This window comes from Stereum hirsutum (assembly GCF_000264905.1).
Source record: "Stereum hirsutum FP-91666 SS1 unplaced genomic scaffold STEHIscaffold_8, whole genome shotgun sequence".
Lineage (NCBI taxonomy): Eukaryota > Fungi > Basidiomycota > Agaricomycetes > Russulales > Stereaceae > Stereum > Stereum hirsutum.
The window spans coordinates 882,973-909,921 of NW_006763138.1; the positions used below are offsets into that span (position 1 = coordinate 882,973).

Sequence of the window (26,949 nt, forward strand, 5' to 3'; positions counted from 1 at the left end):
TACAAGACTTGCTACTCACAGCACAATGTTCTGTACACCCTGCTCCGTTGAACTGCGGAACTGGATGTCCATGAGGCTCTACACAATGTTGTCCATGCTATGCGCTGATATTACCATCTGGCGGTACCTCATTGTACCTTGAACACACCTTGAACGAGAATATTGATCAAACACGGAATATCAATGCGTGGCGACCCACCAACTTGCAATTGGTCATGCAGCCAATAGCTTCGCGGCCCGGATCCTCCGGACTTTGCAACATTTTCTGTTCGCCTTAGTCGCCTTCACAAAGCTTCCTACTCCTTGAACTCTCCCCCCTCCTCTGACAGCTTGCTCAATATATGCCCTTCAGTGGATAATTTTGACGGACTAAATATCTGATATATTTTTCCTGTTTCTCTCACCACCAATACACTGCCACGATGCCCTTAGATGGGCACTCCTACCTGGTCGCCCAAGGATGGACTGGTACGGGCACCGGACTTCGCCAAGGTTCCCTATCTCGACCTCTTGCTATACCTCAAAAGAAGAACCTGGCTGGCGTAGGCAAGGATCGCGATGAGGCTTTCCCGTTCTGGGATCAGTGAGTCTTACTTTTCAGTAATAATATGGAAAGTATATGAGAGCTGACTGTCCACTTTTACTCGTGATGTCTGAACGGTCAGTTTGTTTTCGGCCGCTGCGAGCGCGATTCAAGTGAAGCTCTCAGCAGATGATGATGACGATGATGATTCGGTGCGTCCGTATCCTTTAGTTTCCTAAGCCACACCGTCTAACCTTCCAACCATCATCACCTTCAGGGTGGCGACAACGACAGCGCCCCCACACCTAATCCCGAATTCAGACGAACGAAAACCGGCATCCTCTCCAATCGTCGCCCTCCAACGGGCACACCTGCCGACACCTCTGGAACTTCCACTCCTTCCACCTCTTCCACACCTGGTCCCGGCCCTTCGACTTCGCGTCTCACACTTATCGCCCTCGCGAAACGCGAAGCCGCCAAACGTAACCTTTACTCTCGATTCTTTAAAGGCCCGGTGCTTGGACCTGATGCGGCCATTGACGTCGAGATGGTTAAAAGCGAGATTAAGGGTGGGGAGCAGGTGCAGATGCAAGTGATGGATCACGCTATAACGAGGATTGGGGGTACGGAGGGCAAAGAGGAGAGTAAGAAGCGAAAGCGAGATAAAGTGAAGGTGGAGGATAGTGAAGGTGCGAAAAGTGTAGAGATGGACGAGGAGACGCAGAGGAAAGAGAGGCAGCAGCGAAAGGCAGAGAAACGGCAGCTCAAAGAGCAAAAACGGGCAAGAAAAGAGGAGAAGAGGAGACGGAAGGAAGAGAAGGCAATGGCAGCGGCGAAGGCAGATGGAGAGGCAAAGGCCAATTTAGTCGAGGTTACAGAGCCCGAAGTAGATACAGAGCAGGCCTCTGGTGAAGAAGCGCTCACGAAGGACGAACGAAGGCGACGTCGGAAAGAGAAACGAGCGCAGAAGGAACTTGCTCAGGGACCGTCGGCGAATGCTCTTGAGGTACCAAGGGCTAGAAAGGCGAAGACTTCGAAGCGAGGTGCGGAGGAATCGGGATCCCCACTGGATAATGGCGAGCAGGGTTCAGTTGTTGGGATAGAAGGCGTTGCAGAGTCTGTGAGGAGGAAAAAGAAACGGAAAGTTTCTGACGCTGCATAACATTGTCTGTACTCAGTTGTCACCTTGGACGCACCCCGTCCTCCAGGAGAAAATATCCTACTCTTTGAGGACCTGCTAGGTCAACGACTTTGATCCTCCGTGAGATCAAAAGTTGTGAGAGATATCTGACAGCGGGGGCAATGACCTTTTCGAGGCTGGGGGCGGGGAGGCGGCGCAATGGTTTGAATAGGCGGTGGGGAAAGAGACGCCTGATGAGGGAGTGTTAGATGGGGACCAAGTATGAAGTCAATGTGATTGTGTTGTCGGGCAGTGTGGGACACGTCCCGCGCCACTGGTGCCTCATAACGGGATATTGTCACTGAGTGGAGGTTGCTAGATTTTTACTCTTAGCCAAACAATGCAACACAGCGGCATAAGCAGGGATATGTGTATTTTTTGGTCGTATTACGACAGGCATAGGCCAGCAAAGGTAAACCTAGAGACATCGTCAACGCAGGTTCAAAGTCAGAGGTGTAGAATGAACACCTACTAAGGTTTACCAACTATTGGGCCGCTAGTCCAGCTTGGATCCTTGGCAGTTGACGGGGCCGACCTTTTGATGCCCCAAGCGTCCAGAATCGTGTCCCGCACCTGCACGCCCGAAAGCTCCTCTCCGTTCGCCGATGAACCGTTACATTCCACCAGGAACTTCCCTCTCAGGCCGTTCACCTTCAGCGTAGCCTCCGTAGCATCGCGACCGGGAGACAACTCCGCCGAGGACAAGGGAACGAGGAAGCCTTGGTTGCCTGTGTGTGCACCGGATTGTACGAAGATCTCGCGTTGGCCAGTAGGAGACTGGAAGAGGTGTAGCCTTTGGACAATGCGAGTGCGGCCGGTCCAGATGATGGCAGCAAGGCTGGCCCCGAGAATTATATGGCCGAGACAAAGCCCTGCACGCTGCCAAACTGGTCGAAGGACCCAGCCTTCGCCATCAGGATTTGGGGATGAAGTGTCGGTGGACGACGAGGCCGCATTGGCGTCGGCCTCGACTAATGAAGTTTCCTTCGACCTCCATTCTCGCCACGTAAAGTCAGTCATGGTTGAGCTGTAACATGTGAGGATGCGTAAGCAGATGTATAGCAGAAAAAACCATGCATGGGGACGAACGTGACTATAGCATCTGCCGCGATGAGACCCCAACTGAATTTCACCCATAATGGAGGCTTGCGGTAGAAAAGAGGCCGTTCAAAGACCTGAGCAGGCAAAGAGTGTGCTCGTATGGGCGATCTGAGAGCCTGCGTCGCCGCTGGCTTCCTACGGAAGAGAAAAGACATGTGGAAGATGCAGAGTCGGACAAGGATGTCTGTTGGGTGGCACGAATCCAGGTGTGGCACCATCGTATGCCGAAGGCACACAGCCAGTGTCCCGGACGCCGACCATTGACAAGGAACTTAATTCTGGTCCGACGGCTTTTCCTCGTACGCGTGGACCACTTCGTCTGCTCAAACCTCTTGTTTGAGTTTTGATCATCGGACAATCTGGCTTGTAACCTTGCACGCTGTGTCGGAACTTTCTCGACACTGGGAACTATAGGAATAAGGCGACATCATTGACATGCGATATGCAGGGACTCAGCGCGTCTCATTTCGTGCACTGGACCAACATGATGTATCTATACCCACCATCATATTACTATCTAACCTGGCCACGGTGAATACGAAACTAGCACGGCCAGACTCGGAGTCTGAAAATCGTTCATGTATATTATGACCATTGCTGTGCACTGAATCTGTACACCTAACCGAGACGAAACTTGGCTCCGTTTGCCACGGTGCTTGAGGTAGGTCTCCTCATCCCAGCAATCCCTAGATACTCAACAGGCAACTCGCAGTACTCGGACATCCAGCAACTGGCATAGAGGCCGTCCTCATGATGCGACGTCCGCACGACACAGCAACCCATATATCATTCTAGGTACGACCTTCCGCGCGCTCGCCAAGTCTTTCGTCTTGCAACTTTGAGCGCGATCTCACCGTCACCGCATGATCGGTGATGTAGATGTCCAAGTATACCGGAGCTGTCCTGGCTTGGAAGGTGATGTACTGAGTACTCCACAGGCTACGCCGTCGTGCTATAAAAGTTGAAACTTCAAGCTGACTCTCCCAAGCTCCCCCAGCAGGCTCTTCTGATCCACTATGAAGCTCCATTTCCTTGCTTCCTTCTTTTCTCTTGCGACTTCTCTCGTAGCAGCGCAGACATACCCCAATCCGATCGCCGGAAGTGGTAAGTTGCTCCTGCTTCTGCAACCTCGTTATGTTATTTAATAGAGTATCTCGTTAGAAAATATTTCCGTCCGCGATCCTGCCATCTGGTACAACTCAGCTACTGGGGTGAGAGCAACGCTTTTCCTCGCCTTGCGAATGACTGATGGGCCATCGCGCAGAAATATTATGTTTTCGCCACTGGGGGACTTATCACCACCTACACCAGTACCTCTCTCAACGGGTCCGCCTTTTCTACAATCATATGCTGTTGATGCCTCGCTCACATCCTACACCTGTAGACCATGGACGAATGCGGGAAAGGCTCTTTCCGCCTGCGCCAACGTTAACAGCCCGGGTAATTGCGACCTCTGGGCACCCGATATTAACTACTTTGACGGGCAATATGTGCTGTACTACTCCGCTTCTACACTTTCAAGCCAAATCTCGGTGATTGGTGTCGCTACAAGTCCTTCCATGGAGCCTGGTACATGGACGGATCATGGCGAGGTCATAAGCTCTACGACCGGAGATGTCTACAACGCTAGTTTGTGGTCATGTTCTCTGTTCCTTGAACGTAACTCATGTAGCATTCAGTCGACGCGAACCTCATCATCACCAATGGTGGTCTGCAACTTTCCTTCGGAAGTTGGCAACAAGGTGACAGGAATGGTATCTGGACTACGACGATGACTGAAGTGTTGTTGGGGTAGGAATCTATCAGATTGGGCTTTGGCCCGACGTAGAGACGCAAGCCTCCGTACGTCCTCTTTCGCGTGTCCTTTGCTGACGGTTTACTGATGGACACTGGCAGGCTCTCCCCGGAACGCACCTTGCTGGTCTGCTTCTTTCCATGCTTTGAACTCATGATCATAAACTCAGCTCTATTGCAGGTGCCAACCATCGCCCAGCTGAGGGTGGCTTCGACTACAAGCCCCCTAGCTCAGACTTATGGTTCTTCTTCTTTTCTGACGGTATTACACCTCTCCAAGGTGTACGTCGCATGTGTTACCTCTGTCGTCCGATTCAAACTCAAGCATTTGTCTGTAGGATACTACTCGTCCGGCCGCGGGAGACGAGTACAAGGTCCGCGTCGGGCGCGGTTCCTCCAGCCAGGGTCCCTTCTACGTAAATATTTCCCCGTCATCGATTTCCCTGCTGGTCTCTCATGTGACTTTTCTTGTCAACAGGGAGGAGCTGGAAATGAGTTGACTGAGGACCTTAACCCACCGACTGGTAATATTATCTTGGCGTCGCATGACAACATTTATGCTCCAGGCGGTATGTGACATCGCTGACTCTTGATTCGTCCGGAGACTGACGAAGTGCTCGTATATGTAGGCCAGAGCATCTTCCATGACCCAGTCAGTGGTAGGGATGTCATGGTCTACCACTACGTCCGTGAGAGCGAGGTCGGCGGCGCGTCGTACCTCGGCATCAACTACCTCGACTTCTCGTCTGGGTGGCCCGTCGTTGTCAACTAGAGAGTAGCTTCTCCTTTATTATGATTTGCCATGGGATTTAGGATATGATCCAGGTTATGACGGGGCTCCGTAGTATTGGGTTGCATCAGCTACGGCCTTTGACGACGCCTTGAATATGCAATATATACCAGAATTGAAGGATATTTATTGAGGTGAACGGAAGGAGCTCATTCCGAGTCCTGACATTGTTCCATTTAAACCTCTGTATTGTTCCTCGTGGGGCCGTATTGTACCCTGAATAGACTCTCCATCCATCTTTCCCTTTGACAGTACTAATTGAGACGTCCGACCTAAGGGCCACACTCGAACACCGACTGCTGAGTGCCACACAATTACATGTTCTCAATTTCCAATTGCTTTGAGCAGAGATCCAAACAAGAGCGCTTGGACAGTTCCTTCATCTCTTTCATAGCTGTTGTACACTATCATTGCGCGTATTTCTGCATGGACTCACTTAATACCCTTGCATCAAACACACAAGAGAGGACCTTCTGTAAATGGCTCGTAATCATCTCTCGTATCGACCCCTGTACCCAGATATTTATATAGTCGATGTAGGCTCAATACGAAGCTGGAGTCCGCAGGGTATCCCTCTATGACTTCTCTGGTCAAGGATCTTTCGGACGGAGTGAGGCTGATACAGCTCATGGTGCGTACTCTGTCATTGGCATTCCTTCTGACTTACTTATAATCTGTGCGCGAACAGGAAATCATGGGTGCGTTGCTTTGCTTTTGTGTGCCTCTCATCAAGCTAAGCGCAACTGGGCTGATGGCGCAGTATGTTTGCAGGCGACACCACTCTTGGACGTTACAATAGGAATCCCCGAATGCGCGTACAGAAGGCAGAGAATGTTAACAAGGCCCTCGAGTTTATCACTTCGCGTGGCGTCAAGCTTACGAACATCGGCCCAGAAGGCGCGTTGCCCACCCTCTTCCTACCCCTGCCAAACGATACTGATACTTTGTATGCAGACATTATGGATGGAAACCTCAAACTAATCTTGGGCATGATCTGGACCCTTATTCTCCGATTCACCATCGCAGACATCAAGTCAGTTTTGCTCCTTGCCTCCGTCCGATGTTATAGCCAAGCTCATTGTTCGAGGTTGTACACGTTTAACTGACGCGTCTTGAAAGCGAAGAAGGTCTTTCAGCCAAGGAGGGACTTCTACTCTGGTGTCAGCGCAAAACTGCGCCGTACGACGACGTGAATGTCCAGGATTTCTCCCTCAGCTGGTCGGATGGCCTGGCCTTGTGCGTGTCTTTCATTTCCCTTCCGGGATACCTTCGCCCTAAAAGCTGATGTGTGTGGCGCCAATTGTAGATGTGCCCTGATTCACTGTCATCGACCCGACTTGATAGATTATCATAAACTGAACAAGGTGCGCATACTCTTACTGTCCTTGGTCACCCTCTGTTTACGGTGGGTGTCTCCAGTCAGACCGTCACGGAAACACACAACTCGCGTTCGATGTGGCTGCAGAGCATCTCGGGATTCCGGTGCGTATACCTCGCTCTTGGTCAGGGTATGAGTACCGTTTCAAACGTCCATGTGTCCCAATGTCACATATAGCAACTCCTCGAGGTCGCGGATCTGTGTGATTCTCACCGGCCAGATGAACGTAGTGTCATGACCTACATCGCTAGTTTCTTCCACGCCTTCTCCTCTATGGGTGCGTATCACCTTATTCAACTTTCGCCGGCCATCAATGATCCTGATGCTAGATCTTATATTCCCTTGCATGCCTTAGATCAAGCAGAGACTGTATCACGCCGACTAGAGAAATTTGCAGAACTGATGCAGTCAATATGGCTCAGTCGGAATGACTACGAGCGGCGCGTCAGGGCTGTATGTCGTGCTACAATGCTACACATCATGGACTTCCACTTACACTGTTGGCGCCTAACACCAGCTCCTAACATCTCTCTTCGATATTCAAGACCAGTGGGATGCCGTCAAGTTCACGGGGACTTACACCGACGCCAAGGAACACCTGAACAGCTTCGCCACTTATAAGCAAACGCAGAAACGTACGTGGGTCACTGAGAAGCAGGACGTGGCGACGTTATTTGGGAATGTGCAGACGAAGTTGAAGACGTATGGGCTGAGGGAGTACGTACCACCTATGGGCCTGGCGCTATCCGTACGTTCTTATCTATTCTCAAGTCGCAGTGCGTTGAAGAAGTGCTTACACCGTCTCATAGGACCTAGATGATGCATGGCAGGATTTGCTAGCGGCAGAGGCTAGGCGTTCAAGATCGATCAATGCACAGATCAGAGAGTTCGTATTTTTCTACGAACCTCTTTGTCACGATGCAATTACCTTACTCTTTTTTACGGTTCAGAATCAAAGAATCGCTACGCAAGCAGTTCGCAGATCTCGCAAATGACTTCCAAAGGCGGGTACACGGCATCTCGACCGAGCTTTCCGCAATAGATGGTCCTCTCGAGGTTTGTTACACCACCGCCTAACGTCCCTATACTTTCTTCTAATCTGAAAATGCGTTGGACCTCTCCAGGAACAACAAACCCAGGTTGACCAACTTCAGACCCGAATACCTAGCCTCTCTGCAGCGCTCGCGGAGGTTGAGGGTGCCGAGGCTGAATGTGCGGCAGCAAATGTGGAAGAGAACGATTATACTGTGTTTACTTGTCAAGATCTTGTGTTCGAGCTGGAACTGGTCGTACAAGGGATTGCGAAGAAGATTGCGTTCATTGATAACCAGGTTCGAGCCCTTTTCCCATCTTGCACGCTTGAAGCCTACACTACCGTGCTCTTGACCATCGCTCAGGACTGATTTATTTTTCCCCGGTGGTATAGATTGTATCGAGGAATATGACAAATCTTACACCGGCACAGCTAGAACAGTTCGAGAGCACATTCCGATACTTCGACAAGGACGAGTCAAACACACTCGAGCAGAGCGAGATGACAGCTGCGCTCGCAAGTCTCGGCATCGTCTACGCTGTAAGTCTTCCGCTCAACTGATCTCGGCGGCTCGCTTATTGTAATGGACTTGGCGTTACAGGACGATGATATGGACATCATATATGACCAGCTTGTGCAGGACTACGGCGCAATCACTTTTGAAGCTTTCATCAACCTCTTGGTGCGTGCGCTATCGGAGAGTGTTCCTACCTTAGGTTGACCACTGACTAGACTCTATGGTCACACCACAGGTTGATATCACCGAGGATCAAACCTCGCCAGATCAACTGCGCGAGGCCTTCGAAGGCGTAGCAGGGAACAAGGTGAGCGCGGTGCTCCGTGTTATTCGTAGCTTGGCGACTAACTTGGAAATATCTATGTAGCCATTCGTCACGGAACTGGACCTCAAGCTTGCACATTTGCCTGCGAGTGCAATTGACTACCTCCGCGAAGTGATGCCTACAGCGGAGAACGGCGCCGGGTCTGGGCAAGAGAGCGACAGGGAGTATGACTACCAGGCTTGGTTGGATAGAGTGTTCGACTATTGAGGCTGTTGTGCAAACTGCGATGACTTGTCACGGACTTTTGATTCATCTACCTTCGTTGTCGTTTGTTGTTGTAATCTGGTGTACTTTTCGGTGATGTGGTAGAGAACTTGAACAACACAATACTCGTACTTTTACTTGGCTACAACCTTTCTATGCCCATGCTGTGTCACAGTGCTGAGCACAGTAATCCACGACTGCGTTGATGCAGCGATTCATATGGATTGCAGCGGACAAGCGAAACGCGCAAGGAGGACGGAGAGTGGAAGCCGGAATTGGCAGGGCGCGTCGGAGTTGCAATCGATGGTCAGCGCCATCGCGATACTGTACTTGTCCATTTAAACCACCACCACCCTCTACCCAGTCAACCACTTCACCCAGCTCATCTTTCATATCACCACAATGGTACGCCCCTACCTTGCCTCACATCCAATTTAGGCTTACAATATGTCGTTGTCGACAGGCCTCCGGTGTCGCCGTCAACCCCGCGTGTCTCGAAGCTTTCCAGGAGCTTAAGCTTGGGAAGAAGACCAAATACCTCATCTTCGCCATATCCAAGGACCTCACTGAGATCGTGGTAGAGAAGAAGTCGACGAGCACGTCGTACGACGAATTCGTCGCTGATCTCCCTGAGGCGGAGTGTAGGTGGGCTATCTACGACTTTGAGTTCGAGAAAGAGGGCGCCGGCATCCGGAACAAGATCTGCTTCATCTCTTGGTGCGTACTTCTTTGCTGGTTGATATCTCGACTTCTAGCCTGTCCTATACTTTCATTACCATTCGTACTGCTGCATGTCCATCGCAGTTGCTTTCGCTGAAGGGCGTCCTGCGGATGTGATTGATCGTGTGGCGCGGCACTTACATCGCCTTCATACTGATCGTGTGCGCTCCTTTCTTCCAACAGGTCTCCTGATGACTCCAAAGTCAAGCAGAAGATGCTGTTCGCCTCATCCAAGGATGCTCTTAGGCGAGCGCTCGTCGGTATCGCTGCAGAGATCCAGGCTACGGACTTCAGTGAGGTCGCACATGAAAGCGGTACGTCCTGTTCTCCTGATCTGGTTCCCCGCCATTTGTTCTTTTTCGGCCTCTTCGCAGAGAGCACATATCCTATCAATCTCTTCGCCCCTAGTACCTTCCGCTATAAGCACTCGCCACATCTTCGACCATCACATTTCATGTTCTGCATTTGTTCATATATCAACCTACGAGACTGAACTTTTTGCACATCCTTTCTTTCCAAACAGTCCTGGACAAGGTCTCCCGCGGAGCTTAATGTACCCACGGACTTCAACGTACCGCTCCCGCCACCTACCTCCCGTCTCGTCTAATCTCTACCATACTTGCCCCGTCCACCCGCTGTCGTTCTCGCGTCCACGTACTACCACCCTGTCTATATCTATATCCACACGTGGTCGCTGTTTGTTTGTACTTGTCCAATGTCGAAGAAGGAATGGGAACGGAAGAACGAAGAGAAGCGCGTAGAAGAAAGGACATGCTTATGTTTTGTTCCTTTGAGTATGTAGTTGAAACAAATTACCTTGAATTCGCATGAATGAGCGTGCGCGGTGAAACGTGTATCTCATGCCAGTTCCTCGTACAGTTCTGACAAGTACCATGCCTCCACCCTTCGAATGGGATTTTACCCATCAATATATCGTTGATTATCTTTGCGTCGTTGTTGTGACATCAAGCGATGCTATGTATGCCTCTGTTTGAAATTACACGAGTTTGCCCACCCGGTATCTACCGGAAAAGATCGGATTTCTCGCGCACTGTGCTACACGCAGACTTTCTTTTCCTTCCAATACTTAGACATCTGTTGTTCACGAACGTCTTGGAACAGTTTGTCCAGAAACTACCGTCATGGTCCAGATAGTAGACTACATCCCGGCGCCCGACAATAGTGGTGAAGGACCCTCTGTACGCCTGAGCGACTCCAGGTCTGAGGCGACAACCGGTCAAGATCGTCTGCCCAGAGAAGCGGGATACAAGGATCTGGTAAAGTTAATGCAGAAACAGGCCAATCTCACGGAGAGATTGGTGGTTAATGCAGAAAAGAAAAAACCTGTGCCACCGCTGATGGGTAGTGCGTACCATATCCATCTATTCAACGCCAAGGATCATTTCCTTACACCGCTCTCTTAGGTGGTATTTCGCAAGAGATCCTAGAGATCCTGCGTAAGATGCGCGAGAAACAAATGACTTCGGGTACGCAGACCATGTCCAGTTGACCGCACGGACATGAAGCTCATAAGGAGGTCCTTAGACGTATCGAAGCAACCTATCCCCTCAGTTCCTGCGACAAGTGCAGCAGCTTGGTCTCCATTGCTTCGCTCACATTTAGACCGCATCCAGCCGACAGTAGATCAATGGAGAGGATCCCTCGATACTCTTCTCGTTTTTGTGACCAGGTCAATCATCTGCAGTGAATGATAAGGCTGACCAGTTACTATTCTACCTCAGATCGCGCTGTTCTCGGCAATAATCACTACCTTCTTTGTGCAGTCACTTGATGGGCTTACGCAAGATCCCAACGACAGAACAAATGAACTGCTTCAGAACCTGACGGAACTCGACATCGCCGTCAGCGGCGTCAACGCCTCCCACCTGAGCATTCCATCGCCCGTTCCTTTCGAGCCTGAAGGGGACGTCGTCCGTCTGAACTTCTACTGGTCTCTCTCTTTGGTTTTAAGCGTGAGATGTTATTATTTACTTGACAGCATCGTTTCCAGCTCCCTGCCGCTCTCAGGGCCATTCGCCCCCATCTTCATCGCTGGCCTTCTGTCTACTATCTTTGCTGTTTCGGTCGCGACATATACAGTTTGGACTGTGTTTCATGGCTGGTTTTACCCCGACGTGTCTCCATTCCAGTCGACGATTTCCCAGCTATGGGTACTGCATGGCCCCTCGATAACACATCGCGCCAAACACATATCTCGCTCTCTGCTTCATTTTACCGATTTTGGAAGACTCGATTTGCAGCTATCAGGGCTTCCTCTTCGATCCAGACTCCCTCGTTTGATGCGTTTTGCGCAGAGCCTTCCGACATTCGACAATTAGATGTGTCTTCCGAAAATACGGCACCCCTTGACGCAACTCTCGAGCCTCATGATATTGAAGCTTTCCATGCTACTCTCCAGGTGACTCATGATGCCGATGTCGTCGACCAGGCGGTGGCAGCATATCCTTCCCTGATATCATATTGTGCATTCTGTTTCAAGGCGAAAAGCGCCGAAAGGGATTGGCGTGTATTTCAACGCCCTGGTATAACCCCTACGGCCTATGAAATCGAGTCTCTAGCCTATATGCTATCAGATGAGGCCAACATCCGGATAAACATCACTGTAGCAGCTTTTATAGCAGATCCATTTGTCTCTAGTACATTGTCAAGTGAGTATATCCACCATCGTCAGTTTCATGCTTGACTGACTTTGCGCTATCATAGAACAACGAAATGCGTCTTTCGCGTACTCCAATTCAGATGCTGTGTATATCTTGCAGCTGCTGGCGAGGGCGGCTGAGAGGTACTCTCTGTCTATGACAGGCCAGGTGTGCTCACACGTTCTCTGGGATTCCCCTTTCACTAAGGCGATGGGTGAGGTTGTGACGTCGATTCCCGGCTACCGGGATTTTTCAATGGATGTTCGCAAGGCCTTCCCCGTTCTCTGGCTTCCTCTCGTTGACATACCGGAAGATAAAGACAGCGAATTTTCTAAGGAAGCGTTCTCTCAAAAGGTATCCAGGCAGTTCCTCTGGGATATTCTCGACTCATCGGTGCATAGACAAATGAAGTCACCTCTCGACTTGAAAGAAAGCTTGGGACGCCTCTTAGAACCCGACCTAGTCCCACGAATTTGGTCATTTCTTTGTACCCTCAACACAACAGAAATGTGTTCCTTCAAGGAGAATCTAGCAGATATCATGGCTTGGGGAATGCTCCCATATAAATTTGATTACGAGTTGTCATATACTGCCAAGCTTCTGTTGCAATGGCTATTTCAGAGCAGACCTCATATGCCTTCTCTTTCGTTCAGTCACGTCTCTCGTGGTTTTCCACGCGCTGTTGAGAAAATGAAGACACAATTTCTTTGGAAAAACGAGCGACTCATAATCCATCCATCCAGCCCGGATGTGGCTCAACGGAACTTCCCCTGGCTGCTATTTATTTTGAAAGAAATTGATATCATATTAGCTTCAGAAGATGACATGAAGCAGCACAGACAACTTTTGGAGCACATAGAAACATGCATCACCACGCTCCAGCTTTTGCGGGCATTTGATGATACCTCCGGACTGGCCGCATACTCTCATGATGACCCTGGGGGCATCTCATCCGAGCACCCTTCCGCACCTAATGAGCTGTGCATATCTTTCCGCATGTCCCGAGCAGAGATGATCCAGTCTGCCGAGCTTGTCCGCCGCAAGGCGCCCTCCATGAGACTGGATATTCCTTCGTGGCAGAGGCTGATCCAGGCTCTGACTGTGTCGGATAAAAAGACGAGATTAGAAGTTCCACTGTGGTGGCAGGACAAACAACCCAACACTTCGATTTCCCATCAAGAACACGTTAGGCAAGATATATTGGAGGCTTTTAAGTGGTTGTCCCCAGAGCCCTTCACTTCAGGTACATTCGTTCATTACACCATGCTCCTGTCCTGTGTTTTACATCAATGCCGATCCTGATATGTACGACACGGTAGCTTCATCAGGTGTGGATCCTTCGAGCCATGACCAAGGTATCGTCCCCACTGAGGGAAGGCTTGAAGAGTGAGGAGTCGTGGAGATGCTCGCCGACCCAGAAGAAATCCATGCTTGTCCTCATTCAATATTTTGCTCGTGCGGCGTACAAGTCGTCCTCGTAGTGCTGTTCCTTCAGTCTTCACGCCTCTTCTATAATTCATGTGTTCTTGTTTGCCTTCGCTTTCACCTTTCCTTTTACACATTGACGTGTTCTCCTCTATTCGTGTCTGTATTGTCTCGAAATATGCTTCGCTCCATCACTACAGTACTTGAACCCTTCTTCTGTACTATGGCATGACGAGTCTTCGGCTGGGAAATAATAGTAGTGTACGGGACCCTTCCTTTTTTACCAACTCACATCCGCACATGCCTATGTTCAATCTCGAGCACAAAAACCACGTGGTGCCAAGAAGGTGTTCCAAGTCCCTAATCAGCATAATTATAGGCTACAGTACAGTGTGAATCAAAGTCTTCGTGTAAAGATGAAACCAACCATCTCGTCCACTGACCCTCGAATGACTAGCCGGGCCTTCAAGTTGGAGGCTCCTGCCAGCAAGCCTCTTTTCCAAATTCCGTCCAGCTACAGTGGTGAGCGTCAATTGTGACATTGCCACGAATTCTTGGCAGTGTGATGCGGCGCCGGGAGAGTCAGAGTAGAATTGAATGTTTCCGCCTCGTCCACTCATATCTCGTCAAAGAGGGTGCAGCAGTTTACGAGGAGTGAGCGGCGAGTCTCATATAGTTATAAGTACCACAGCGGCGTAAAAATCATTCGACAAGGAACAATTCGCGGACAGTGATAATGCACGTTACGGAAAGTAACCTGTCCGTTCTTTCCATCTATAGTTGACCTGCAGCGTCGAACAATCCACAAATTCAACGGCGAAGTAGCGCTTCCGGAACAGTCCAGATCGCGGGAGTAGGTTTGAACGCGCCGCTGCTGCCAGTTCCGACTTCACCCGAACGACCGAGTGCGGGGAAAGGATGGGGAGAAACCCTCGAACCCTCTCCGGACTGGTCGCTTGTGTTCATGCGTCATGCATTGGCCAGTATTATTCGCTGGCCGCAGCTTGAGGCAATAGAGTTGTCGATAGTCCGGTAAGAACAACGCGAACAGTGTCCCGTCTACGTCTATGCACGTTCGGACTCAGAGTGTCAAGCAAAGTTTACGATAAAGTATTCTCAAAGGCCGAAACCCCATAACAACAACAAAGAGACAAAATGAGAGAATGCGTAGTGCACTGTCACGAGCGCAAGTCTACACACTAATGCCACTCTAAGCCTCAAAGACGAAGCTGGCGCCGACCTTGTGTGCGGGGCCGGCGGGAGAGGCCTCGTTGAGGCGTTGGGTATCAAGAGCGAGGCCGAAGGAGGCCTTGACGCCGGGGCGGAGGGCCTGGGTGTAGCCTGTGTGCGGGAAAGTGAGTATTACATTGGAAATGCGATGAAGGGATGAGGGTGTACGTACCGAGAGCGAGGACACCAGAGTTGTTGATCTTGGCCTTGACGAAGGCGGCGGAGTCGAGGTAACTGGAGAACGTGGAACGTGCGGGCGCATGAAAAATAATCGACGCGTGTAGGAAACGCGGCGAAAGCGCGGAGCAAAATCGGGTGGTCAGTTCAACGTCCAACAGTCCTCCAGTCATATAATGATACAGCAGGAGATTTGACATTTAAATATAAAAAAAGATACGCACGCCTTGGTGCCGACCTCGAGGCTGACGCCTTGGGTGGTGGCCTTGGTGTCGTAGATGGCCTTGGCGCCGGCCTCGACGTCAGGGGAGACGCGGTGGTAGTAGCTGGCGGCGAAGGTGGACAGGTTACCGAGACCGTGGAGGGTGACGGCGTACTCTGGGGCGGAGTAGCCGATGGCACCGGCGTAGCGGGTGACCTTGCCCTCGGTAACGTTGTACGAAGCCTCAGCACCGACGAGGAAACCATCACGGCCGAGAACGGTGTCAGCGGTGAAAGTGGGGCCCTGAGTGACGCGATTTGACGAATTAAGAGGCGGCCATTACGAGGTAGGTATGGTTAGAACACATACCTTGAAGACATCGAGGACGGCGCGCGAGTGGAGGCCAGGCTGCTTGTAGGTGACGTTCAAGAGGGCGTTCTTGGTGCCCTTGTCGGGGAGGAGGGTGGTGCCGACATCGAGCTTGAGACCCTTAGCGATCTGGTTCTCGAGCTCGACGGAAGTGCGGAGGGCATTGGAGGTGGTCCAGGCCTGGGAGAGAGTGAGGCCATGGGGCTTGTCGGAGTACTTTGCCTCGATGTCACCGTGGATGGCAGAGGATTTTGAGTCGCGGGTACCCGCAACCTTGAAGGTGACGTTGGAAGGGGTGGCGGTCTTGACCTCGAGGGATGTACCGTGGAATTGGTAGTCCTTGCCGAGGAGGTCGTTGGAGGACTTGCCAAGGTCCTGTTCGACGGTAACGAATGGGAACAGGGGGATTCAGCGATGCTGTCCTCTGCGTCCAACGTTGTCTGCGTACCTTCCATGAGGGGGGAACGGGCTGGGGGAGAGACATTGTGGTGGGTATGGACGGGAGCTGGTTGTGGATGGGGATGAGGAGAACGTTGAAGGCAGGACGCGTTCTCTCGACGCTTTTTTGGACTCGCGCGCATACGGACCGGCGTGTTCCGGCAGCCCAAGCCAGGAAGGAACGTATCCTGTCCGGGCCAATGACGTCTTTCTTCCGCGCACGAAAGTTCTTTCCGCCAACATTCTCAGCCGCTCGCACACGCACAGTATCCCGGCACACAAAGTACAGCATCATGTCGCCTACTTATATCTCCAATGACGTGAGCTCTTTTTCTTTCGTTAAACGCAAAAAACTCAATATTCGCATCAGGAACTGTCGCAGATAATAAAGAGCGACAAACAACCTCGCAAAGACTACCTCATCGTCGATGTCCGGGACGATGACTACCGCGGCGGCCACATCAAGGGATCCCACAATCTGCCCTCCCAGACTTTCCATGTCGCCGTAGACAAACTTGTACAAGAAACGAAAGATGTCCCTCTCGTCATCTTCCATTGTGCTCTCTCCCAAGCTCGGTCAGTAGGACGTCAAGTCCTTTACCATCTTCGCTCCGTCTTCTCCAGCCATATCCGTTTACATTCTGACTCAACGTCTCCCAACGTTCTTGCAGGGGTCCAAAGGCCGCCCGAGTACGTCGATAAACGCATCGCCTACTTTCCTCAATACCGCACCCAACTCACGCATCGTTACCCTCCCATTACCCTCCCTCCCTACGCCTCACCACGTCGTGCCTCGCTTCTCGGCTATCTAACCATCATCCATCGATGTCAATCTTCCCCTGCTATTTCATTGGGAAGCTAGATATACGCAGAGACGCGAGATAATCTCCAGAAAGCAGGGCAAGACCAGCCGCACGAGGTGCTCATCCTCAGAGGCGGTTTCACCGATTTCCAGGCAAAGTTCAAGGTCTGTTCCCATTTGATTGACGTCCTGCTTCTTATTTGATTGACGTCGTTATACGATGTGTGTTGTGTAGAACGACGCCGCTTTGATCGAAGACTTCGACCCAGAGGTTTGGGGGAACGATTGGAACTCATGAACAATCGACATTACCCTCATAGGGCTCATATATAAATTCAACCTGTAGCATAAGGGACGGTACCATCGTGTTGGCGAGCGAGGTCAAGTCATCGGAGGGTTATATATCGCCAGGGGTTGTCACCATACACATGTATGAACATCGGTGTATGAGTAGCGGCATAATATTAGGAGGGGATAATTTTGTGAGCATCTTGAGATATAGACTGACATGAATAGTCTCAGTACGAGGCTTGGTGCAACCCTGCCTCCAGACCTCCGTGTCCACAGCATCTCAGCGTCCTCTCATGGCGATTGAGTCGCTCATCCTCAAATTCATGAAGGCCTTGGACCCTCCAAATCACCACTCGATCCCTCCGTCCCACTCGGCTTCTTCAACATCCTCCTCGGCATATCCTCCACGACATGCTGCACCTTCTTCCGTTCCTCGTTGATCGCGTTCTGGCATATGTGCCTATGGAATTACATCCAAGTCAGTCGAGTCAAGTTAAGTTGGGTCGAGTCGAGTTGTGGTTGTGGTTTGGGCATGAAGTACGTGAGCAACGAGGATGCAAAGGTTTCGATGAGACGAGTGTATTTATGGAATGGATGGCGGTAGAAGCGAGAAGGAAGAGAGAGGAACGTACCATGAACCGAGTGAGACGAGCACGAACGTCGCGACGGCCCAGTTGCAAGCCGGCATTATACCTAGTCAACCACATATAAAATCAGCATGACAGACGACCAAGGAATCAAATAGTAGAACCGTGGCAAAGAGGTAGACGCAGAACACCCTCAGATAAAGCCAGACTCGAACGACATCATAGTCGCAGTATACATGCAGAGCAACCCCAAAAGAAAGATACAGAAAGAGAAACGCACCGACGTTCATAGCTCTCAACACGCCCACTCCCGTCCCGCTCGCGATGCCGCTCAGGAGGCTCTTCCGCGCACAGGGCATCTGGCCTAGGTTTTGGGAATCATCTTTTAGGGAGATGCGCTGCCCTTTCCAGGGACGTGTGAGTGCGATGGAGAGGCGACGGGAGCGTTGTGGGATGAAGATGAGCGGGTGGGATGAGAAGGAGAGGGAAAGGGAAAGGAGAGGAGGACGAGTGAGAACAATTCCCGTAAAGACGGACGTTAAAATGAATGAAGAGAATTAGAAAAAAGTCGTCAGCGAAAGTCATTCTCATTCATTCGAGGTCTAGGAGTCCAAACGCACCTTCACAGCACCGACGAGATCACCCCATAGACTCCCCGTCGTATCCGCCTGATAAATCGGACGACGATACGTAGGAGAGTTCGAGTCGTCTTTCTGGTCCGCTGGTGGATTCGTAGATGTTGACGCGTCGCTCATTATTTTGGTGAATATACGAATCCTTGATTGGGGTTTAGATGTGAGGTACGTATGGTGCGTGAATGTGGATGTGGAGGAATTCCGTCCGACAAACACCAATGTTATTCAGAAAAGCGTGGAAATGAGACAGAGGTCTGGGAATTGCGACGAAGTGACGGACCCGTACTCTGTTCAGGAGAAAATAAGATGGTAGTGGTGGTGGTGGTTTGCAGCTCGGCGAGCTCAACAGTTGTGGGCCACATGAGCCTGCCGAATTTGTTCCAGGTGGCGCCGAAGTGGCACTTGGAGTCCGAAGCGTCGTTCAACCACTCACACAAAACGATTGTTGTGCGAGCATTCAGCTCCTTTTCAGATGACCTCAACTCATGCATTAGACTGGCGAGTCGGAATGGTCCAGCTCGAAACATGTAGACAAGTAAATTGTCGGCAGATAGACAATTGGACACCCAGCGAATCGCCAAAGATGTACGGTACAGCAGGCGGTATTCATACTCAAGAGATCGAGGGGTCAACGGACTACGACGAGAAGTTGACGGGAGATACAGCAAAAGAAAAAGAAGAGAAATATACATATCCGTCTGGATGCGGCACTTCGGTATACTACCCACGATCATCTAAACACTCTCTGAATCTCCGAAGGTGCCTTCTTCAAGCCACGACCAAGGTATAGGAATCACTGATATGGGAGTGTGTGTATCAGCAAGTCATCGGGAAAAATGGAAGAAAGAGGATGCATACTTGAAGCGTAAGGGTCCGGACACAACCATTCGAAGGCTTTCAAAACATCCCGCTGCACTCGTTCGCGATGGCTCTCCGGGGTCCACTCAGCATGCAGCCAGGGGTCTCTCGTTACCACTTCTGCCGTCAAAATCTGAACCAATTTTCGCCACGAAGCGACATCTAGCCTCGTATATGGTGCCTTCTTCCGCACAAGTTCGACAGAGCATTTAATATGCTCTCGGAGCCAGCATAAGCTTGAGCACCACAAATTAGTAGATTGGGCATGTTCCGAGGACCTGGCTGCATGGCTGAACGGTGTAGCGCCGTACCACCATGCATGAATAGGAACTTGCTGAAGGTAACGGTCGAAGGCCTGGAGAAGCTGTATCATTTCAATGCACGTTCTCATGAACACCAGAAATTCAGTCAGTCCTAAGTTCGCATGGTCTTCAAGTTCCGAGGCCAATATGAAATTAATTTCCTGGAGAACAAATGACAACCAGTCAAAGCCGTCCACGATGCGTTGCTCGCTGGCTGCAGGTACAGAACAAGTGGGCTGCCCATCATTCTGGGTCCACTGGAATTCTGTGCTTATTATCTTGATGACATGAGGCAAGGCAGGAGAGATGCCATAGAACGAAAGAACAGTGGAGGCTTCGCGCCGCCGCCGTGTGAACCACTGTATGAAAGCTTTGGCTATCCTCCGAGTAGGGTTGGCTCTCGTCCACATCAATCCCGAGGCCATGAATTCGGCTGAAATTTTCTGGAAATGAAAGAAATTCAGATAGTGACTTTGGGGCCACATATCCTCGCAAGGCTTGAGAAGATGATCTACTGCTTCTTCTAAACTAAAATCTGATCGGGCTCGTGTCAGTCGTAGAGCCTCAGAATGAAAGACTTCCCAAAGAAACATGTTTATTGAATGGTTTTTGAAAGGCTTCTGTGGAGAAGCACAAGCCTGCACATATGGTATGTTATTCAGCAGAAACCAGATGACTGGTGTTCCACGAAGGGAGTACGTGAGATCTCCAACCATGTTCTGTGAATCAACGAGCGCACATATTGCTTTTGGAAAGGGAGAATTCCAAAGGACATGTGAGTGTTCATGCCCCGTCGCAGCTGTAGAGTATATCTCAGCAGCCCTCTTGACTAGCGGCAGGAGGTATACGACCTCCAACTTAGAGTATGATGCCCGAGAATGACGAGCGTGTGACACAGGATTCACACCACGGGGCTCGGAGTAGAACATATTTGCTATGAAAGTTGCTGCGCTGAGGTTGGTGCGAATACTGGCTTCATCTGATAACATGAAAGCAAGTAAATCAATCTGATAGGTTGCAGGAAACAACCAATCAGCGTCTGTGTGCGGTCTGGAATAGGTCGAAGAGTGTAATGTCAACGCAGTGTATACTGCTACAGCTTGGTCGATGACATCATCATCATGGGTGGCCTGCAGGGTCAGATAGAAAGCTTCCACATCGTGAGGTGCGAGACCTGAATCCTGGCCATCTGTTTTCAACGCATCGGTCTGTTCTTGTCCAGAGATCGAGTCAGAGTCCCCGCCACCATCAGCGGATGCCGCATAGGAGACAGACAGTTCATCTGAAGGATGACTACGGATCCATACAGGCACAGATGTCAATGTCTTCCAATAACGGAGGAGACAACGTTGGACACGCTTGAAACACTGACCCATTAAGGGGCCATGCAAGATTAGTAACTGTGAGATTGTGGATTGAAAAGGAGATATGTCCGGGTATAACTTGCCGTGGCACACCGTCCAGATGGTATATGCCGCCACTGAGGCAACGAAAATAGCAGATAAGACACCAGCGATGAAAATCGGGGCTAGCGAGCCCGAGAGCGGCAGAGAGCTAGAAATAATGTTGTCCAGCAAGCCGACAACGAAGAGGATGATAGGGAGAATCAGAAACTGCGGCAAAAATTCGACAGCAGGAGCAAGCAATTTGTTTGCGTGCAGCCAACGACGGTGCAAATCGCCAAGTTTCTTGTGGGCCTGGGTGTGGCGCGATCGAGTGAGCATGGCGACGTAGCCTCGGCTGGTGACTGCAAGAGCGGCCACTGAAATCTATTGAATAACTCTGGTGAGCCTCAATCGATGCGGCAAAATATGACTGCATCTCACGCTGAGGATTAGAGAAATAGACCAATAGAAATTGAGACGGACTGCACTCTCTTCGGGCTCAAAAGCTGTGGGCGGCTGAATGGTAAGGTGGGACGCGTTGACCCCACTAACGGCGATGACAAGTTCAGTTAGGTTGAGTAGCAGCTCGTTCGTCCTGTCACCGGGATCCTGCGATAATCCCTCGAGCGACTGCACAAAAAACGTCGTGACAATGGCCGAGAAGAGGGCAACCTAGTCAAAAACTGTCAGGATGATCACTTGCACGAGCGCGAAACGCTACGCACGAAGACCAGTATAGTATCGAGCGTTCCTCTCCATCGATCCACCGTTGGCTGTATGTGATCCAAATGTGCTCGAAGCAACGGGGACCAAGCCGCTGCACTCGTCGCAGGAGCCTGAGGGATCGGTTGTTTCGACACGTCTGTGTACCAGCAATGAACGTGAATATCAGGGATTCGGGGGAATGGAAACACAGATTTTATGCGTACCTGAAGCCTTCTGTCTCTCGTCCATGCTACGCAAAACGTCGAGGATCTCACGCGAGACGTCTCCGGGTGGCACGCTCGAACTCTGAGGGATATCTTCTGCCACATTGTCTGCTTTCTCTCCAGCCTTAGCCAAGAGTCGCTCCGTGAGCTCAGTCTGCCTTCGCATCAGTCTGACGAGCTCATCCATGCCCGTCATGTTTGGCGTATCGTCGTGATCAGAGTTCGCAGCGAGCTGGCCACCGTCAGTGTCGCCACTAAGCGCAATATCTGGGTCTCGTTCTGTTTGTTCCATGACCATAGAGTGCTTTGGAATCTAGGTGGACAAAAGCAAATACCCGGTGTAGAGGAGGTGCGAAGTGAGAGACAAGCGTGAAGATTCCTCAATCAAGCGCCGGAGAGTTGGCCCAACGCCCAAGTACACCTCAAGCGCCCGTGCACTTACTCTAACGCCACAGTGGCCCAAGATGGCTGCCTCTCATAGAGACACTGGCCAACGCACGCAGAAATATAATAAATCATTCATTCAAAAAGTCGTAATGAAGCTCATACACGCAACGGTCTAATAACACGTAAGAGGGGTAAGTAAGTAATGCAGCAGACCAGAAGGTAAAAAAGGCGCGATCCAGAACTGAGAAGGAACGGGAACGGTATGGGATGGTATGGGAGCTACAAGGAAGCATATGTGTAGGAAACGAGTGGATGGATGGATGAACGGACGAGAACGAGTGGGCGGACTGACGGACGGGATGAATGAGACGAGACGATAGTGGAAAGGAAAGGAAAGGAGGGAAGAGAGTGATTGGTTGGTATGTGGAGTACACTGAGCGATTGAGAGGCAAAGCACAATCAAGAAGGGAGCAAGGGAAAAAACGGAAAGTGAAAAGTGAGAACGGAACCGAATGACCTCCACACAATGCAAAAAGAAAAGAAGAAGAAGAAAAACTGAAAACATGAATGATGGTGATAATGCTTATAGAACGTTCCCACGAAGACAAACAGAAAAAGACTCATAACGGACCTACCTTAAGTTATGTATTGCGATTGTGACTACATTGTGCCTCTTCAATACCTGCTCTTCAAGCATCAAGCCTCAAGACGCATATCCGTACCCCTCCGCAACCCTCCTCCTCTCCATAATCTCCGCCAAATCAGCCGCCGCATCCGCACTCGCACTCGCCTCCTCCCTCGCCCTCCTCCCAAACACGAAATCCTCCTCCGTATCCATACCATGCTCTCCACGCTCCCCCTCCCCCTCCCCCTCATCGTCATCTCCGTCATCTCCCTCTCTAAACGCCAGAGCAACCGCAACCGCCGCCTCCGACGCGCTCTCCCCCCGTCTATGTCCCATCCCCGTCCCTCCATGCCCATGCCCATGTCCAATTCCATACGCAGGCCCCACATACCCATTCAACAGCCTCCCAAGCTCAGCACTCACCCCCGCATGATACGGATCCCTCCTCTCCTGCGACGACACAATCTCCGTCGGAGCCTGCGAACTCGGGTACACGATCTCAGTTGGGGCCTGCGAACTCGGGTACACAACCTCAGTCGGCGCTTGCGAGTTCGTGGTAGTATTCGTATTCGTGTTCGTGTTCGTGTACCCGATTTCAGACCGCACTTGCGAGCCAATGCCATGATACACTATCTCAGTCGGCGCTTGTGAATTCGACACGAACCCTGCCGCGGTCGGCGTCGCAAGCTGCGAATAGACTGCCCGCGATGACGAGGATGAAGCCTGGGTATGACTCTGACTCTGCTCCCCGACCCATTCCTCAGCATCAACATCAGCATCAACATCACCATCCCCACCCGATCCCGTCCTCGTAGCCGACGACGACCCAGACCCAGGCTCAGATGACCCTCCCGCAGATGCTACTCGACCAGGACCATGCAGAGGCTCCGGTAAGTGATCATGACCATGGAGAGGCTCCGGTAACTGACCATGACCATGCAGAGGTTCCGGTAAGTGACCATGCAGAGGTTCCGGTAATTCAAGCGGCGTGCGCGAAGGCGAAGGCGTAGGCGACGGTTCCGGTGTAAACTCGACATAAAACTCCATCTGCATGCCTGTCTCGTTTGCGGTCGGGAGTGGAAGTGGAAGTGGGTGTGGATGTGAGTGTGAGTGTGAGTGTCGGCCGTCTTGCGATGTGGATGCAGGGGCGTTTGGCAGATGGGTAGAAGTGGTGGCGGCAGCGTTGGTATTGTTGGTGTTAGCGTTGGATGAAAGATGTGCGTGGTGAGTGTGTTGAGGGTGATGATGATGATGATCGTGACGATGAGCAGCTACATGTGCGAGAAGTGCTTCTACGGCTGGCGTTCGAGGCATGGCCGTGATAAATTCTGTTTCTGAATCGGCGTCGGCGTCGGCGTCTGTAGAGTCCATAGGAGGAAGAGGGCCGGGTCCACGGAAGGGTGTTGGGGGAGGGACGGGTTCTGGGTCGGTGTCGAGTGGGAGCGAATTGATGATGTGGTTGACTGTACGGACGAGATCGAGTCAGTATCAGGGCACGTAAAAGAGAATGTGTGAGTAAATAAGGGCAGAAATCCGACTCACATTCCTTCGCGTGCGCTGAATGGTGGTACAACGATTAATTCAACTTCATCCAGATTCCACACCCCACAAGGAAGAAAGAAAGAAAGAAAAAACTCACCATGCTCCCTCTGCCTCCTACACCCCGCCCCATCCACACAATCCCTCCTCTCCGTAACACTCCTATCCAACTCCCCCTTCCTCCTCTCTCTGATCCACCAGTCCTTCAATCCCCAGAGCACGATCTCCGTAGCGCAAAGTCTGCAGATCCGTTCCCTGGGTGGGTTCGGGCCCGGGTCTGGACCGGGAGCGACGGCGTGGACGTCGAGGAAGAGGTCGAGGTCGATGAGGGGTTGGAATTTATTAGGTTGGGTTTGTATATGTTCGACGATCTACCGGCCGATGAACGTAAACCACCAGCCAGTCCCAAAAAACAGAGATGAGCAACGATTCGACTGGATGCGGAGGCGGAGGAGAAGCACACACCTCCCGATAAACGTCCCTCGGCGATATCCTCTTCGCCGTAAAATAATCAAGCATGATCTCCACCTCCACCGCATTCCCATCAAACGCGTCATACACCTCGCTCGACTGGATCAGGTCTCCGACGTCCGAAAGACCGTGCGGGTGCTGTGCCATGAGCGGTAAAGCGACGCATCGATTCTGGATGCCGATCCCGCAGAAGGAGACTTGACACATGTCGCATTTGGTCGTCGTCGGCGCCGTTAGCGCGAGCAGGTTCTCGCTATTAGTGTTGTAGAGCGCCGACGCATACATAAATACGTCAGTAACGATTTGAGAAAGAGGGGCTAGGATGGAGAGGAGAGGGAAGGGGGAGGGGGGACTCACCAGTTGCCACAATAACCGTGTCCCGGGGGAGAACCGTCGTCGACGTGCCATGCGTTATCGGGGTCAGAGTTGGGATCTGGGACAGGACGCGGACAACGCCAGCCATATCTGTTGCCGGCGAGACAGTGGGGACAGGGCCGTGCGTATTCGCCACCGGTCTGGGGTATCGTCGGTTCTGGGGAGGCTTCGCGTGGCGTTGGGATCTGTGCGACACAATTCAAGCGAGAGAAAGGGGGGATGGTGAGCGAGAGGCATTCGCGCACAGCGCAGCACAAGGGAAAGAGCATGAGTGGCAAGGATTGTCGGGCAAAGGTGTACGAGGAGGAGGAAGGGGGAGTACGTACGCGGAAAGATTGACCAGGTCTGTAGATCTCGTCGGCTTGTTGCTTCTCCCGGTCTGTACGGCCACGAGACGGGTCGGCACGGAGAAGAACGTCTACCATGACTTGAAGGATGCGAGATGGGGTGACGGAGGTGGAGAGGCCACGGCATGCGGGGCAATTGGTGCCGCCGTTCTAGAATGATGGGAGGGAGGAAGTGGGAGTTAGTATATGCGCATTGAATGGAGTTATGGTGGGAAGCACAGGGGGGTACACATAATGAGCAGTAATGAGAGCTTACTCGGACCCAAAGTGAGCAGCAGCTAAGTGACGAGCGCGGTGGTCAATAGAGTGACAGAGGCAGTGATAAAGGAGGTGGAACAAACCTTCCACAAAAGTAATGTTCACAAGGAAGTACAATCACAGGTCTGTAGAGTAGAGCAGAACAGCAACCACAGAGCAGTTCCTGTTCGAGGTCATCGAGCAAAGCAGATGACGGTGTCGGTTGGGTGGAGACTGCTACAGCCTGAGTGGCATTGGCCAATGCGGGGTTTGTCTGGGGTAGGTCTGTGTCCGCATCTACGGAATTACCATTCGTCTTGGCCCTCTTCCTGCTGTCTCCTTCAAAACCTTCAAAGGTCGGAGAAGCAAGTCTCTTCAAGTTATGGCTGGAAGAGGATGTGGCAAGAGCAGGATCGTGATCAGCAGCAGCCGCCGAAGACGATGAGCTCGAAGACATCTGTGCGGGATCTGTAGAGACGAAGTGTTCCTGTGGAGGTGAAACCGAGCGCAAGATGTTGCGAAGAGCGAGGACAGAGTGTGTGGACATCGACTGGTGGGTGTCGAGAACGAAGAGAGGATGTGATTGACCGGAAGCGTTACTTGCCAGATAATAAGTGGCGAAACGGCGGACTGTCACGCCGTGGACCGTCCCGATCGAGCCTTAAAGATTGCCCTTTATGGTCCTCACGCTCGCCGCCAGGCGGAGGCGCGCCTTGCCGCTCGCTTTCGACCGCTGCCGTCTCAACTCTTTATTGTATGGATATATACATCTATGCAGAGACAGAACGCGAGTGACATCCATCCATCGTGGGCCACACTGCTTAATCGGGCCACATCCGAGCCATATCATTTCTAGCCACCTCGTGTCAAGTAACAGCCGAAGAAGTGCAGTTGACTCGTCGTCGACGCCATCCTGAACAGGCTTCCACGCTCTTTCTCTCGTCTTCCACGATGTATCCCTTGAATCTCCTTAAGCGCCACCGCAGCGCCCGTACGCGACCTCAAAGACGCGCCCGACGGCGAGAGCGGCGCCACATATGTCCTCGCATACGACGCTGACGTCACCCGAACGCATTTCCCAGCGTGCGAACCACTTCCCCTCCGTCTCCTCCC

General features: G+C 51.6%; 10 protein-coding genes across 10 annotated transcripts; 6 read left to right on the plus strand and 4 right to left on the minus strand.

Annotated features, from left to right (window-relative positions):
* Positions 1-328: 328 nt before the first annotated feature.
* STEHIDRAFT_139804 (uncharacterized protein) lies at positions 329-1,741 on the plus strand. The gene is made up of 3 exons (XM_007304833.1): positions 329-583; positions 666-735; positions 801-1,741. Exons 1-3 carry the CDS (start codon positions 423-425, stop codon positions 1,683-1,685), a joined length of 1,116 nt encoding a protein of 371 aa, XP_007304895.1. The 5' UTR covers positions 329-422; the 3' UTR covers positions 1,686-1,741.
* Positions 1,742-2,017: 276 nt separating this feature from the next.
* On the minus strand, positions 2,018-2,967 carry STEHIDRAFT_122010 (uncharacterized protein). The gene is made up of 3 exons (XM_007304834.1): positions 2,793-2,967; positions 2,175-2,730; positions 2,018-2,121 (listed from the first exon to the last, which is right to left on the minus strand). Exons 1-2 carry the CDS (start codon positions 2,957-2,959, stop codon positions 2,175-2,177), a joined length of 723 nt encoding a protein of 240 aa, XP_007304896.1. The 5' UTR covers positions 2,960-2,967; the 3' UTR covers positions 2,018-2,121.
* An 853-nt stretch (positions 2,968-3,820) lies between these two features.
* Positions 3,821-5,370, plus strand: STEHIDRAFT_58498 (glycoside hydrolase family 43 protein; the record flags this gene model as incomplete). Its single annotated transcript, XM_007304547.1, has 11 exons — positions 3,821-3,908; positions 3,966-4,015; positions 4,069-4,130; positions 4,189-4,433; positions 4,484-4,546; positions 4,600-4,646; positions 4,701-4,725; positions 4,780-4,880; positions 4,937-5,014; positions 5,077-5,167; positions 5,228-5,370. 11 exons carry the CDS (start codon positions 3,821-3,823, stop codon positions 5,368-5,370), a joined length of 993 nt encoding a protein of 330 aa, XP_007304609.1.
* Positions 5,371-5,928: 558 nt separating this feature from the next.
* On the plus strand, positions 5,929-8,984 carry STEHIDRAFT_98331 (uncharacterized protein). The gene is made up of 17 exons (XM_007304835.1): positions 5,929-6,019; positions 6,077-6,086; positions 6,160-6,285; positions 6,343-6,421; positions 6,508-6,624; positions 6,695-6,752; positions 6,808-6,870; positions 6,944-7,043; positions 7,122-7,219; positions 7,284-7,514; positions 7,576-7,652; positions 7,717-7,822; positions 7,891-8,097; positions 8,193-8,339; positions 8,401-8,481; positions 8,552-8,623; positions 8,684-8,984. Exons 1-17 carry the CDS (start codon positions 5,966-5,968, stop codon positions 8,846-8,848), a joined length of 1,791 nt encoding a protein of 596 aa, XP_007304897.1. The 5' UTR covers positions 5,929-5,965; the 3' UTR covers positions 8,849-8,984.
* A 203-nt stretch (positions 8,985-9,187) lies between these two features.
* STEHIDRAFT_122014 (uncharacterized protein) lies at positions 9,188-10,467 on the plus strand. The gene is made up of 4 exons (XM_007304836.1): positions 9,188-9,250; positions 9,309-9,562; positions 9,749-9,879; positions 10,089-10,467. The coding sequence occupies exons 1-4, from the start codon at positions 9,248-9,250 to the stop codon at positions 10,115-10,117; spliced, it is 417 nt and encodes a 138-aa protein (XP_007304898.1). The 5' UTR covers positions 9,188-9,247; the 3' UTR covers positions 10,118-10,467.
* A 747-nt stretch (positions 10,468-11,214) lies between these two features.
* Positions 11,215-11,541, plus strand: STEHIDRAFT_30733 (uncharacterized protein; the record flags this gene model as incomplete). Its single annotated transcript, XM_007304511.1, has 2 exons — positions 11,215-11,247; positions 11,308-11,541. Coding segments are annotated over 2 exons (267 nt in total), but the record flags the coding sequence as incomplete, so codon positions are not given.
* A 3,319-nt stretch (positions 11,542-14,860) lies between these two features.
* Positions 14,861-16,112, minus strand: STEHIDRAFT_131679 (uncharacterized protein; the record flags this gene model as incomplete). The annotated part of the gene is made up of 5 exons (XM_007304837.1): positions 14,861-14,991; positions 15,053-15,114; positions 15,282-15,562; positions 15,629-16,003; positions 16,077-16,112. 5 exons carry the CDS (start codon positions 16,110-16,112, stop codon positions 14,861-14,863), a joined length of 885 nt encoding a protein of 294 aa, XP_007304899.1.
* Positions 16,113-16,296: 184 nt separating this feature from the next.
* Positions 16,297-18,210, plus strand: STEHIDRAFT_122015 (Rhodanese-like protein). Its single transcript, XM_007304838.1, has 7 exons — positions 16,297-16,386; positions 16,437-16,642; positions 16,738-16,756; positions 16,929-17,033; positions 17,104-17,619; positions 17,792-17,852; positions 18,027-18,210. The coding sequence occupies exons 1-5, from the start codon at positions 16,360-16,362 to the stop codon at positions 17,164-17,166; spliced, it is 420 nt and encodes a 139-aa protein (XP_007304900.1). The 5' UTR covers positions 16,297-16,359; the 3' UTR covers positions 17,167-17,619; positions 17,792-17,852; positions 18,027-18,210.
* A 3,100-nt stretch (positions 18,211-21,310) lies between these two features.
* STEHIDRAFT_58585 (uncharacterized protein) lies at positions 21,311-21,960 on the minus strand (the record flags this gene model as incomplete). Its single annotated transcript, XM_007304558.1, has 2 exons — positions 21,311-21,598; positions 21,652-21,960. 2 exons carry the CDS (start codon positions 21,958-21,960, stop codon positions 21,311-21,313), a joined length of 597 nt encoding a protein of 198 aa, XP_007304620.1.
* A 2,445-nt stretch (positions 21,961-24,405) lies between these two features.
* Positions 24,406-26,293, minus strand: STEHIDRAFT_59109 (uncharacterized protein; the record flags this gene model as incomplete). Its single annotated transcript, XM_007304591.1, has 6 exons — positions 24,406-24,777; positions 24,872-25,130; positions 25,235-25,437; positions 25,579-25,749; positions 25,856-25,877; positions 25,941-26,293. 6 exons carry the CDS (start codon positions 26,291-26,293, stop codon positions 24,406-24,408), a joined length of 1,380 nt encoding a protein of 459 aa, XP_007304653.1.
* Positions 26,294-26,949: the final 656 nt, after the last annotated feature.